Below are 14,420 nucleotides of genomic sequence, written 5' to 3'. Positions count from 1 at the left end.
CTCTGTCATGATCCTGAACCTTGGCTGGGTGTCATACTGGCAGCAACCACCACCTCCCCAGAGGTGCTGGTGTTCCCAAAGAGAGTCTTGCTTCTGATTGGCTGGTAGCTCTGGATGATTCTCGGGGTACCTTGGTTCTGAACAAGGCCGTCAGTGCCCCCTTAATGTCTCCTGGCCTTCTCTAAAATAGAATAGAGACTTTCCTGAAGAAAAATAACCCACTAAAACTTGTGAATGAAGCAAAATAGTCCAACATATTTTGTATACTAACTCAAAATGCGGCAGTATGGCCAGTGCATTAATTTCCAAGAATCTCTAGCTTTTTAATAGATTTTCTTTTGTCTTTGGGTTTGCTCTCCAGCTGGTGGATGAGATGTCTGCTGCCTCCATTACATACTGTCATGGATAGTCCTGATCTGATGGATGAGAAATACTCCAGAAAAAGTCACAAGGTGTGTTTCCTGCTGCAAGCAAGGCAGGACAAAGATGGTGGTTTAGGTTTGTGGGCGTACAGTGTGCCTTGGGAGGATAGGGGAGGGGTGCAATTACAGAGATTGGGTGCTTAATTAGGAGGTTGTTGACCATTGGATGGGTCTGATTGCAGGAAATGAAGTCATTGATAGCTACATAATGGTGTGGACGATGGGTGTTGAATTACTTGGCAGTGTTGGTTATAGTGGGAGTGGGTGTCTGCTCATCGGTAATGGTTTGGTGAGGGGGACTGTTAGTGTAAGGGACTTGATGACAGGGAGAGAAACAGGTTAAGGGATGAGGGTGATGGGGTGTTGGGTGGCGGGGGCGGCAATGTAAGGTGATGAGACATCCCTTCTCCTCTTGTCCCCCATGCAGTGCTATGAGTCTGCTGTCCCACATGCATACTTCTCACTGGCAGGTTTCCGGAATCCTTTGAAACCTGGCCAGCCTGGGTTTAACATGCAACAGTGAGGCACACTACAATACGTCATGATTTGGAGATGCTGGTGTTGGACTGGGGTGTACAAAGTTAAAAATCACACAACACCAGGTTATAGTCTAACAGTTTTAAGTAGAAGCACTAGCTTTCAGAGCACTGCTCCTTCATCAAGTAGTGCTCTGAAGACTAGTGCTTCTAATTAAACCTGTTGGACTATAACCTGGTGTTGCGTGATTTTTAACTTTGTACACTATAATACCTAATTACAAAGGAGAAAGTGAGGACTGCAGATACTGGAGATCAGAAGGGCTCATGCCCGAAACACGATTCTCCTGCTCCTTGGATGCTGCCTGACCTGCTGCGCTTTTCCAGCAACACATTTTCAGCTCTGATCTAATTACAAAACCCACTTTCTGCAAGTTGTTGGTTGCCCAGTTCCTATCCTGTCTCTTTCAAAACTGGAAATGGAAAGCTTCAAAGGGGATTGGGTTTGAATTTGAGATTTTTAAATCTGAACAGCCCATCCTGTTTGTGGGAGATAAAACCTGTGATGTTAGGGCCTATTTTATTTCTTGTTTTAGGATTTCTTTATCTCTGTAATAATGGCGATTGCAATGAGACATGGGGCAATTTTAACACTGAACCAGCTGGGGGTATGTATTTAAACTCTTCCAGTTTACTTATCCACCATTAAGATTCCTTCATCGCACCAAGCAGGGTCTTTTCTGGGTGGTTGCTAATTTATCTGTTCATGATCAAATAGAAAGATACTGCATGATTTTAAAAAAAATGTCGACGTGATTAAAACTGTAGCTACTAATGAGGCCAGTAATGGAGAAGAGCAGATATCTTAGGGTTGTAAGGCAGGGAGAGATGAGCTCATAGAACAATCTAAAAAATAAGGATGAATATTTTAAGATTGAGCCCTCATTTAGGGGAGTAAACACAGGTCGGTGGGTGTGCAATTGGAATCTGTAAACAGGCCACAGTGTGAGTTAGTACTGAGGCAGCCGATGACCATTAGGTTTTCAGAAACTAAAACTTGCCAGCCAAAAGTATGTATGAGTGTAGAGATAACAACAACTGGGATGAAGATTTCAGCAGAACCTGTACTGATGCTGAGCAAAAATCAGGTGATCACATGAAGATGGAAATAAATGGTTTTGGTGTTGCCTTTGAGGTGTGGTCTGTGAAGTTTGTAACAATGATCTTGTCACAGCTAGACCCATAGAATGAGGTCCCTGATTGGAGCTTGTTAACCTGGTCCAATTAGGGAGCCCTGGCTGACAATAGGATGAATATCAGGGATATTAGGTCTGCTGAATGCCTGACTGAGTGAAGGCAGTGTCATTGACAAAGGCTATGCGTTTATAAATAAAGGGTGATTGATGATAGAATGCTGGCCTCTGAAGAGTTAAGTCAGGGGTGATGAGTAAAGCACCTCTCTCTCTCAGAAGAATCTCTCTCTCTCTCTCTCTCTCTCTCTCTCTGTCTCTCTCAGCAGGCATTTTGAAGTTGGGGTAAGCACTTTCTTATGTCATACCTCTGTTTGGGAAGCTTGACCCATTCAATGCTAGCATGGAGGACTGGGCCCAGTTTGTGGAAAGAATAGTTTTTTTTTCCATGCGAATAACATTTTGGCAGATGAAGAATGCGTTATTCTCCTGACGGCCTGTGAAGCTGCAGCTTTTTCTGTTGTTAGCAACCTAACTTTTCCTGAGTCACCAGACACTAAAACCTTTTTAAGAATTAATTGACATAGTTAAGGAATAGTATGACCCCAAGCCTCCATTAATTCTGAGATGTTATCACTTTTACTTGGCATTTCAAGAACCAGGGGAATCCATGTCAGAGTTTATGACTGGGTTACGATGACTGGCAGAAGCCTGTGAATTTGCTTGAGATGCACAAGGTCCATCTAGGATGCAGGATTTATGATGTGACTATGCAAAAACACCCGCTGAAGCTCAACTGGACTTCAAACAGATGTTACAATTGGTGTTATAATTGGAAAACTGAGGCAAGTGGAGCCTGTGAGTTGCAAGGTATTCTGATGAAAGTGGACACTGTGACCAGTCTGCATGAGCTGGGGGAACTGTGCAGGCAATTGCGTAGCCTCACTTCGGAAATATCCTGATCAGAGTAACTCTGCAGCTCAGCATGGAGATAAATATAACCCCTATGGTTGTGAGTGGTTTGATTCAACCTCAGAAAGTTGCCAGAAAGAGACACCGAATGAGCAGGGAATCGAGTTTGTGATAGTGACCAGAGATAATGGCTTTGGTTTTCCTGTTATTGCAGTTAGTGGATGAACAGTCATTTCTTTCCACTATCTAATATTGGATAAGTAGACTATTTTCGAAGCAGTGGAGAGTGACAGCGGTGAGGTCAAACAAAGTTACTCATCGCACTTATTGTGAAGACTTTATATTATTATAGTTTCAATTCTAACAGGTTAATGAGTACAAAAGATAAAAGTATATAAAAACAAATATACATTTAATCACTATGAGCATAATGAATGGCAGAGCAGACTCAAAGGGCTAAATGACCTACTCCTGCTCCTATATTCTGTTTCTAATTACTTATTGAACTTGATCTAGAATAGTAAAGGTTAACTTTTGTGTGTAGGCAGCAATCAGTTTCCGGCAAATACTACCTACCATCCTGGAAGTCCAAAGTCTCATGGAATATACTTGTTAAGCAATGCAATATGGTTGATACTGCCATCAGCAAATTGTTGTCATTACGCTAATTGTAGCAAATGTTGAGGAAAATTTCCCCTTGTTCTTGGTCTAAATTCCAACCAATACAGTAAATGCTTCTCGTCAAGCCTGTAAGCAGTTTTCACTTGGTCATTTACTAGTAATGATTCCAGTAGTTGTTAGCGTTTCCGTTTGAGTGAAGGAAACATTACTAGCAAAGGAGAAATTGTGAACAACGTAGTCTTAGTAAAACCCTGAAGTATCAGATCCTGGCTAACAAGTAGTATAAAAATTCCACTGGTCAGTTTGTAACTTTTCATGTTGCTTTACTTTGTTTGCAAGGATAAATGTTTCACGTGCAGCCTATCAATTACTGTTGAATCAGTAACTGCATTTGACCTTTGTACATCTTAAAGAATTGATTTGCCACCAGGTTAACCAAGTAACTGAAATGTTAAAGTTTATGAAGGTGAGCTGGCAGGTTTAACCACTTGAGGATGAAAATTTCATTTAGCAGTTTTAAATATTGCATCACTTATTGACAAATTTGTTTTGGATACTTCTCTCATTATTTTAAGGTAGATTATATGGTGTATAGCAGGGTCACTCCATGTTGCTGCAGATGGTTCTACACTTCTTCAGCATGAATGGGTAGCTAACACTAGAAATTTTTTAAAAAAACTTTATTGTTTGTTAAAGTAAGAACTTGGATTTAAAGAGGCATTTGGAAATATAGAACTTGGATGTTGCTAAATGAGATGTTGTCAAAGGTTTTTTGTCTTGCACTCATAGAGGTGGCATGGTGGCTCAGCAGTTAGCTCTGCTGCCTCATGGTTCCAGGTTCAATTCCAGCCTTGGGCGATGGAGTTTGCACATTCTCCCCATATCTGCATGGGTTTCCTCTGGGTGCTCCCACATTCACAAAGATGTGCAAATCAGATGAATTGGCCATGCTAAATTAGCCACAGTGATAGGTGCATTAGTCAAAGGGAAGTGGGTCTGGGTGGGTTACTTTTCGGAGGGTCAGTGTGGACTAATTGGGCCAAAGGGCCTATTTCCAAACTGTGTAGGGAATCTAATCTAATCATCAGGACTAACGCAAGAATGCCAATTTTAAATGGATGCTACAATATAAATGACAAGAGAAAAGGTGCTGTCAACCTTAATTGGCTGAGGTGTTGTCATGGAGAAACTCTCTTTCTCCTACTACACAGTGGCTATGCTACTGATAGTTTAATGTAACAGGTTGTAGTCTTCGTTCCAGAAAAATATTCTGTCTAGCACATGATTGAGCAATGTTATGTATGAATTTCAGTGTCATTGCAATGCCAGGTATTTAGGGTGTAAATCCCAGTAATTGGCTGAACAAATTGAACAATTGCATTTATCCAGGTCATACTCACAGAATCCAAAACTAAAATGCCTATTGTTAGATACAATTCTGCATTCGGGCAGCATTTCCCAAACCATACTTGCATGTTTATAACTATACATGAACAACCAAATTTACATCTGAGCTCATAGTGTGGCTTGTTACAAGCAGGACCCCATTCTCTGCAAAGTCAAGGCATAACTTGCAATGTTAATTGAATTGCCCGGAGCTGAGGAGCATGCAGTTCCCAGTTCCATTCTCCACAGTTACACCTCAGTAAAAGAGTCAAGTTTAGAGTCAGGATTAGAGTGGTGCTGGAAAAGCACAGCAGGTAAGGCAGCATTCGAGGAGGAGGAAAATCGACATTTCGGGCAAAAGCCTTTCATCAGGAATGAGGCTGTGAGCCTCGCGGGCTTCACCCTCAATAACTTCTCCTTCGAATCCTCCCACTTCCTCCAGACTAAAGGGGTAGCCATGGGCACCTGCATGGGCCCCAGACATGCTGTCTCTTTGTTGGCTATGTGGAACAGTCTATCTTCCGGAGTTACACTGGCACCACTCCCCACCTCTTCCTCCACTACATTGATGACTGCATCAGTGCCACCTCGTGCTCTGACAAGGAGGTTGAACAGTTCATCAACTTCCCAACACATTCTACCCCAACCTTAAATTCACCTGGACCATCTCTGACACCTCTCTCCCCCTCCTGGACCTCTCCATCTCCAACTGTGACCGACTCAACACTGACATTTTCTACAAACCCACTGACTCCCAAGCTACCTGGATTACACCTCCACCCACCCTGCCTCCTGCCAAAATGCTATCCTTTATTCCCAATTCCACCGCCTCTGCTGCATCTGCTCCCAGGAAGACTAGTTCCACCACAGAACACACCAGATGGCCACCTTCTTTAAAGACCACTATTTCCCCTCCCACATGATTGATAATGCCTTCTAACACATCTCATCCACATCCTGCACCTCTGCCCTTGAACCCCATCCCTCCAACTGCAACAATGACCGAACCCACCCTGGTCGTCACCTTCCACCCCACCAACCTCCTTATACATCACATCATCCTCCGACATTTCTGCCATCTACAAATGGAGGTATATTTCCCTCCCCACCCTATCCGCTTTCTGTAAAGACCATTTCCTTTGCGACTCCCTCATCAGGTCCATACATCCCCCCACCTCACCGCACCCCCCCAAACCCACCAACCCACTCTCTCCCCGTCCTGGCACCTTCCCTGACATCACAGGAATTGCAAAACCTGCACCTTCCCCCTCACCTCAGCATCTTCTCCCTCACCTCAGTCCAAGGCCCCAAAGGAGTCTTCCACACCCATCAAAGTTACACCTGCACATCCACCAATTCATTTATTGTATCTGTTGCTCCCGATGCAGTCTCCTTTACATTGGGGAGACTGGACACCTCCTTGCAGAGCACTTTAGGGAACATCTCCGGGACACCCGCACCAATCAAGCCCACTGCCCCGTGGCCGAACATTTCAACTCTCCCTCCCACTCTGCTGAGGACATGCAGCTCCTGGGCCTCCTCCATCGTCATTCCCTTAACACCCGACGCCTGAAGGAAGAACGCCTCATCTTCTGCCTTGGGACCCTCCAACCCCATGGCTTCAATGTGGACTTCACCAGTTTCATCATTTCCCCTCCCCCCACCTTAGCCCAGTTCCAATCTTCCAGCTCAGCACTGTCCTCATGACCTGTCCCCTCTGTCAATCTTTCTTCCCACATATCCGCTCCATTCTCCCCTCTGACCTATCACCTTCACCTCCACCTCCATCCACCTATTGCACTCTTAGCTACCTACCCCCATAGCCTCAGCCCCTCTCCCATTTATTTCTCCACCCTCGATGAAGGGCTTTTGCCCAAAATGTCGATTTTCCTGCTCCTCGGATGCTGCCTGACCTGCTGTGCTTTTCCAGCACCACTCTAATCTTGACTCTAATCTCCAGCATCAGCAGTACCCACTTTCACATAAAAGAGTCATATTGCCAACCAATTGGGGCCATTTTTGTCTTGTTGTCTAAGCGTTGTAAATGCTTGAAATTTTGTATTCTTGCATTTGTCCAGATGAATGCAAGACCAAAATCTTCAGCAATATGTCCCCTTTTTGGAATATTCCACTTATATTTACATCATGCCTTTCATATCCTTAAGATGTCTCAAAATCTTTTATAGCCATTTGGTATTTTTAAATTATCATTATTGTTGTTCTGAGTAAAGGTCACTTGACTGAAAACATTAACTCTGATAACTCCGTTAATGGCTGAGCCTTTCCAGCAATTTCTATCTTTCTCTGATTTGCAGCACCTGCAGTTCTTTCAGTTTTTTGTCATTATTGTGGATATGTGGTCAGATGGGTATTGTTTAGTGTTTGTTCACTTGTGGATTAGGAAGAACAAGAGTTTTCCTTTGAATTCTACATAAAAGCTTTTCCTGCCATAAACTCCCCAGCCCCATGTGCCCATTCACCCTGTGCCAGAGACTGCCCCCTAGTGGTGATCTTCTGCATAACTTCAATTGCGAGACAGTTGCTTTCACTCCTGGTTGTTAACATTCATCAAGATTGAATGCTGCTTCTCATGACTGGACATGTCCCTCACATTGCTCTAATCTCACGTGGGAAATTTCAAATTAAGCCCCACCACTTTCCAGGCCAGAATGAAATAGAAGTTGAGAGGACTTTTATTCCGCTGGCTTGGGCAAGGATTCCAGTCATACAATTCAAAAATGAACATGTGGAGTGATTCATTCTGTTATCTGGCACCTGTTAAATTACTTAGGACTGTTTCAACCAGAGTCGGTTTTGGTCTATTTCTGGCCATAATACTCTCCTCTCAGTAATGATTAGATTCCCTACAGTATGGAAACAGGCCCTTTTGCCCCAACAAGTCCACACCAACCCTCCAAAGAGTAACCCACACAGACCCATTCCCCTACCCTATATTTATCCCCAACTAATGCACCAATGGGCAATTTAGTTTGGCCAATTCACATCTTTCAATTGTGTGAGGAAACCCACACAGACACAGGGAGAACGTGCAAACTCCATGCAGACAGTTGCTTGAGGCAGTATTTGAACCCAGGTCCCTGGCACTATGAGGTAGCAGTGCTAACCATTGAGCCACCATGCCACTCGTGAAGAGTGTTTATGTGTCTAAATGTTCATTACAAAACACCTATTAGTATAGTGAGTGTGAGAAGTTTATGATTTATCTTTTCAAGCAGTTATTATCATCTAATACTGCTATAATTGTATTCTTGTGTGTAATAAACTTATTTATTACTTGTTTATTTATTGTTTATTAATATAATTTGGCAGTTAAAACTAAATGAACCTCATGTTGCAATACTATGACTCCTTGTCTGTAAGGTCAACGATTGAAACATTAACTGAGAAAGGTTTGACATTAGTGAAGAACCTGGATAGCTTGTTGTCATCGTCCTCTCCTCCTTCTCTTCTTATTTTACTTCCCTCTCTTCTTTTCACTATATGTTCCCTCACCACTGTTACACACAGGTTATACTAAAGACTTTCAGATCCTCCGGGAGCGTGGCTTCAGTAGTAGAGGGCTTGCTAGAAAAATGTCACCATCATTTGAGATGTCTCTCCTCAGTCATGATCAACAGAATTTAGTCATATCCCCAAAACTGTCTAAGGACTTTGTGATGACTGAAACCAATCCTGAGGCAACTGGGACACAGCCAAGTTGGCCATGTTTTGCTCATTCCTGAAGATGGTGAATTCCTCTGGATCATTAGACAAATTGTGTATCTATTGAATGTAGATGTCTTGACCAGTAAGCAAGGGGACTACTTCCCGTGCTGAGTTTCCATATCTTCCATGCTCAATAGGGAAATGTAAATTAGGACAACCACTGGGAAGGCAGTCTTGTTCACCAAATAGCAATGATCTGCTGTGAAATTGAGCCTCTGTCACTCAAACATATTGAAGGAGCAGATCGTATGTCTGTAGATCCCATGTCAGAAGGATTGCTGCCTTCCATTTGCTCTCTATGTCCATCTCATCTGTCCTGTGGAGCAGCGTGTGACTTGGAGAAAGCACTGCTGCTGCTTGTATTTCTCCAGCTACTGCTGGTGTTCATGTTGCTGCCCTCTTCCTCTTTACCCAAAGTGAAGAATAGAACTGTAAAGGTTGTTCCCATGCTGCAATGACGGCTGACGGCAGGGAAACATCACTGAAGACAAATGATGTGAAGTGACTTTCAAAGATATTATCATGCAATGTTAGCAATCTCTAGGAAGGAGCGCTTACCTGGCCTTGGCAGTGGCCCTTCAGTTTCCCCGATGGAAGATTCTCCAGCTGGAGTTTTAAAGAAATTCTCCCCACTTTCCATTCACCTGGTTGATTGCATTAAGTTTCTGACAAATCAAGAAATAGCCCTTTAAGTCAGAATGCAGGATTAAAAAGATGGTTGTGTTTTTTTTTGAATAATTTAATTATCTTCCTGAAAATTCCATGGAGGGATTTTCCAAATGCATTCAAACACCCCTGGATGAAACCCGGAAGAAGCAGAATAAAGTTGAAATCTTGATCCAATGTGATTTTTACTCCTCATATGAATCTAAATCTGTCTTCCTTTGACTGCGAAAACTCCTCCTGTGCTTCTATTGTAAGCACAGAAAGGAAAAGATACGTGTATATGAAGAAGAACGTTGCTTGTAGAGAAGTGCATACATTTGTAGATGGTTTTTGTCAGTTCAATATCTGTTGTGTATTAATATTATATCATTTGTTTCCTTTTCTGTACAGAAAGGGCGCAATCCTGCACAATGCCAACCAGTGAGGGGGACACAAGTAATTGCACAGACATAATGGTGACAGATAATACGCAAGCTAAAAAAGTAAGTACGGGTTTTTTGCCTTTCTTTTCAGGTTTGAGGAACTTGCTGAGTACAGTTTGGGAGTACTAGACTAGAATTTTGTACTCAGGTTTCTGGAGTGAGATTTGAATTTCATCATCTTACTCAGGTGAGAGAACTACCAAATAAATCACAGCCAATATGGCAATGATGCCTAAAGTAATGACCTCCACTTTTGGACTTCTCAAAAGTAGAAACATTTTCTCAACATCTGCTGCATCAAATGCTTCCAAAAACAATGGTGACCATGAGAAGTATTGACTTTTTTGTAAAAATCCAACTGGTCCACTAATGTCCTTTCAAGGAATAAAATCTAGTGTCCTTTGTAAAGGCACTTTCAAGCAGGAGATGGGTGACAGTCTCAATCCTCAACACCCCCACCCCCATCCTGGGCAGTTGCTTCAAAGGCAGTGTGTGGTGATGCAGACCAACTGGGCACATATAACGGATCGCACAGGTGGGTTCCCTTCTCAAACATAAACATACATATAAAGATCTCAATCAGGTCAATCCCCCCTCTTTATAGAGAAAGATTTCACAGATTTTAGGCCTTATCTAATGAATATAATCTCTCCGGTATCATTTTAGGGAATCCAATGCATATCCTAGATCTTGGACAAGTTTTAAAGTAAACATTTTCCATTTAGGAAAATAGAAAGATAGAAAAGAGGAACAGAAGTAGGCCATTCAGCCCTTCAAGCCTGCACCGCCATCCAATAGGATCATGGCCGATCGTCCTACTCAGTGCCCTGTTCCTGCTTTCTCCTCATATTCTTTTAGCCCTAAACTATATCTAACTCCTTTTTTGAAAGTCTTCAGTCCTCACCCCCAGAAGTGAATCCCAATAGAGGAAGTCACAAATTCACAATTTTTAAATTGTTAAAAAAACTTTTAGTTATCTAACCTTCTGCACCTTCAGATTCCTTTTTGTTTTCCTGCTCCATTTAGTTTCTATTCGAGCAATATGTGGGCTCCATATTGAACATAAAACATTACAGCGCTGTACAGGTCCTTCGGCCCTCGATGTTGCGCCGCCCTGTCATACTAATCTGAAACCCATCCCACCTACACTATTCCATGTACGTCCATATGCCTGTCCAATAACTACTTAAAAGAAACTACCTCTGACATCTGTCTTATACCTCTCTCCCCTCACTTTAAAATTATGTCCCCTTGTGTTTGCTGTCCCCATATTTGGAAAAAGGCTCTCCCTGTCCACTCTATCTAACCCTCTGATTATCTTGTATGTCTCTATTAAGTCACCTCTCAACCTTCTTCTCTCTAACAAGAACAGTCTCCAGGCCCTCAGCCTTTCCTCGTAAGACATTCGCTGCATACCAGGCAACATCCTAGTAAATCTCCTCTGCACCCTTTCCAAACCTTCCACATCTTTCTTATAGTGACCAGAACTGTACACAATACTCCAAGTGTGGCTGTACCAGAGCTTTGTACATCCGCAGCAAAACCTCCTGGTTCCGGAACTCAATCCCTCTATTAATAAAGGCCAAAATACTGTATGCCTTCTTAACAATCCTGTCAACTTGGGTGGCAACTTTCAGGGATCTGTGTACATGGACACCGAGATCTCTCTGCTCATCTGCATTCCCAAGAATCTTATCATTAGCCTAGTACTTTGCATTCCGATTACTCCTTAAAAATATGTTGCTGGAAAAGCGCAGCAGGTCAGGCAGCATCAAAGGAGACGAAGAATCGACGTTTCGGGCATAAGCTCTTCTTCAGGAATGAGGAGGGTGTGCCAAGCAGGCTAAGATAAAAGGTAGGGAGGAGGGACTTGGGGGAGGGACGTTGGGAATGCGATAGGCGGAAGGAGGTTAAGGTGAGGGTGATAGGCCGGAGAGGGGGTGGAGGCGGAGAGGTTGGGAAGAAGATTGCAGGTCAAGAAGGCGGTGCTGAGTCTGAGGGCTGGGACTGAGAAAAGGTGGGGGGAGGGGAAATGAGGAAGCTGGAGAAATCCGCATTCATCCCCTGTGGCTGGAGGGTTCATAGGCAGAAGATGAGTCGCTCTTCCTCCAGGCGTCATGTTGCCATGGTCTGGCGATGGAGGCGGCCAAGGACCTGCATGTCCTTGGCGGAGTGGGAGGGGGAGTTAAAGTGTTCAGCCACGGGGCGGTTGGATTGGTTGATGCGGGTGTCCCATTCCAATTACTCCGTCCAAAGTGTATCACCTCACACTTGTCCACATTAAACTCCATTTGCCACCTGTCAGCCCAGCTCTGCATCCTATCTATGTCTCTCTGCAACCTACTACATCCTTCGTCACTATCCACAACTTCCTTCCAAAATACAATACTTCACACAGAGATTCATTGACTAACAAAACACACATTTTCTGTACCTATTCATAGCATTGTGTTTTTCTTTCTCCTTCTTCTTCAGCATGAACTATGCCCCCAATTTTGCTATCTGCAAATTTTCTAGTTGTATTTTCTGATTCCCAAATTTAGTTTACTTATGTAAGTGCTGTATTACAGTGGAATCAGCACTAATCCCTGTGGAACACCAGTTCTGACCACCTTCCATCTAAAATGGCTACCTTGAACCACTATTCTCTGTTCCTGTTCATTCTACTCATTGTCTCCTAACACTGTGCTTTGATCTTCATTATGAAATGAACAGAATATTTCAGCGGTGGTTGATCAAGACTTTACAAAACTTTGATCATCCTGCATTCTAATCTTCTAGCTATGAAGGCTGGCAATCCTTTAACTTTGTAGTTATTTTCTGTACCTGCCCATAACATTTTGAGATACGTACATCAGGGCTTTCAAATCCAGTTAAATCTTCACTATTTCTAGTTTTTCATTATTTGCCCTTGAATTCTGTGCCTTGCGAGACAATTTCAAAAAACACTTAGACCCACAGCAATGTGGTTAAGTTTTGACATTATATGTGTAATAGACCAGGAAAGGATAGTAGATTTCCTCCTTTATTTAATTTCAAAATATGCTTTATTCATAAAACAATCTGTGTGTGTAAACGCAAATGTAGTTTGGTTCTGTACAGCTGCATATCAACTAAATAAAGTGAAATATTGAACTTCAACTCTATTGAAAAAAAACCACAGACCTCGCAAATGCTTTCACTACTAATGGTTACATATACTTGAGACACTAGTCTAATAAGTGAACAAACCCCCATTTACCTTCAGCAGGAAGACCTCAGATAGTGGTCTTTTCCCTCTGCCCCCTGGCAGCAGCTGCCCCAAATTTTAATGTGTCCCTCAGCACATAGTCCTGGACCTTGGAATGTGCCAGTCTGCAACACTCAGTTAGGGTCAACTCCTTGTTTTGGAAGACCAACAGGTTTTGGGTAGACTAAAGAGCATCTTTCAACGAATTGGTGGTTCTCCACCGTTTGTTTCGGTGTGCATCCTGGGGAACAGACCGTAGAGCACAGAGTCTCACATCACAGAGCTGCTCAGGATGAACCTCAATAAAAACCACTATCACCTCTCCTCCGCAGAGAAATTTGCAAAGAAAACACCTTTTTGACCACAAGTCCACCGGGAAGTGGTCAGTACTTAGGATCCTCGAGACTCTGTTGGAAAAGGAGAGGGTAGAGCCTGTCACATGGTTTCCTGAGCAGACTGTCAAAGTTATTGGGCAGAACTCTCTAATGAGCTCCATGACATCATTGGCTGGTGGTGAGAAGGGAACCCACCTTTGCGATCCTTCATATATGCCCAGTTGGTCTGCATCACCACATGCTGCCTTCGAAGCAACTGCCCGGGATGGGGTTGGGGAGGGGGGCGTGGGTGAGGATTGAGACTGTCACCCATCTGCTGGAAAGTGCCTTTGCAAAGGACATTAGATTTTATTCCCTTAAGGACATGAGTGAACCAGTTTCGAGGTTTACAAAAAAGTCAATACTTCTCATGATCACCATTGCTGAAACTAGCCTTATAGTCTTGATTTTGTTTTATAAATTGAATTTAAATTTCATTAGCTGAACCCATGTCCCCAAAACATTAACCTCAGCCTCTTGAATACTAGTTGAGTAGCATCTTTATTACACCATCATCTGCCAATGTATTAATACTTAGATCTCCTTCTATAAAGGCAACTCCAGAGGCATGAGGGAGGAGCTGGGTAGAATTGACTGGGAAAGGATCCTAGCAGGAAAGATAGCGGAACAGCAATGGCAGGAGTATCTGGGTGTAATTCAGGAAACACAACAGCGATTCATCCTGAGGAAAAAGGAGCATGGTACAGGGTGATGAGGCAACCATGGCTGACTAGCGAAGTCACGGATAGCATAAAAGCAAAAGAGAAAGCATATAATGTGGTGAAGTGCAGTGGGAAGCCAGAGGATTGTGAAGACTACAAAGACCAGCAGAGGGCAACAAAAAAGAAAAAGAGGGAGAAGATTAAATATGAGGGTAAGCTGCCAGTAATATAAAGGAAGACTATAACAGTTTCTTTAGATATATAAAGGGGGAAAAGTGGATATTGGGCCACAGGAAAATGTCGCTGGAGAGATAGTAGTGGGGAACAAGGAAAT

General features: G+C 43.0%; 1 protein-coding gene across 8 annotated transcripts in view; it reads left to right on the top strand.

The window, feature by feature from the left end:
- Positions 1-14,420, top strand: part of slc2a9l2 (solute carrier family 2 member 9, like 2) — a 388,528-nt gene that overhangs the window by 13,513 nt on the left and 360,595 nt on the right. For 7 of the 8 annotated variants that reach the window (XR_006312847.2, XR_006312845.2, XM_043698097.2 and 4 more), the window contains exon 2: positions 9,790-9,881. Coding sequence is in view for 6 of the 8 variants with exons in the window: in XM_043698089.2 (XP_043554024.2) it covers positions 9,790-9,881 (92 nt within the window). In the remaining 2 variants the exon portion in view is untranslated. Of the gene's footprint in view, positions 1-361; positions 453-9,789; positions 9,882-14,420 lie in introns of those variants that run through there. The other variant, XM_087979944.1, reaches the window with a different exon arrangement.

The sequence above is a fragment of the Chiloscyllium plagiosum genome, unplaced genomic scaffold (assembly GCF_037043375.1).
Source record: "Chiloscyllium plagiosum isolate Xiang-an unplaced genomic scaffold, Cpla_swu_hap1 HiC_scaffold_1, whole genome shotgun sequence".
Taxonomy (NCBI): Eukaryota; Metazoa; Chordata; class Chondrichthyes; order Orectolobiformes; family Hemiscylliidae; genus Chiloscyllium; species Chiloscyllium plagiosum.
Note: the sequence above shows the minus strand (reverse complement) of the source record. Positions and strands in the feature narration are given on the sequence as shown.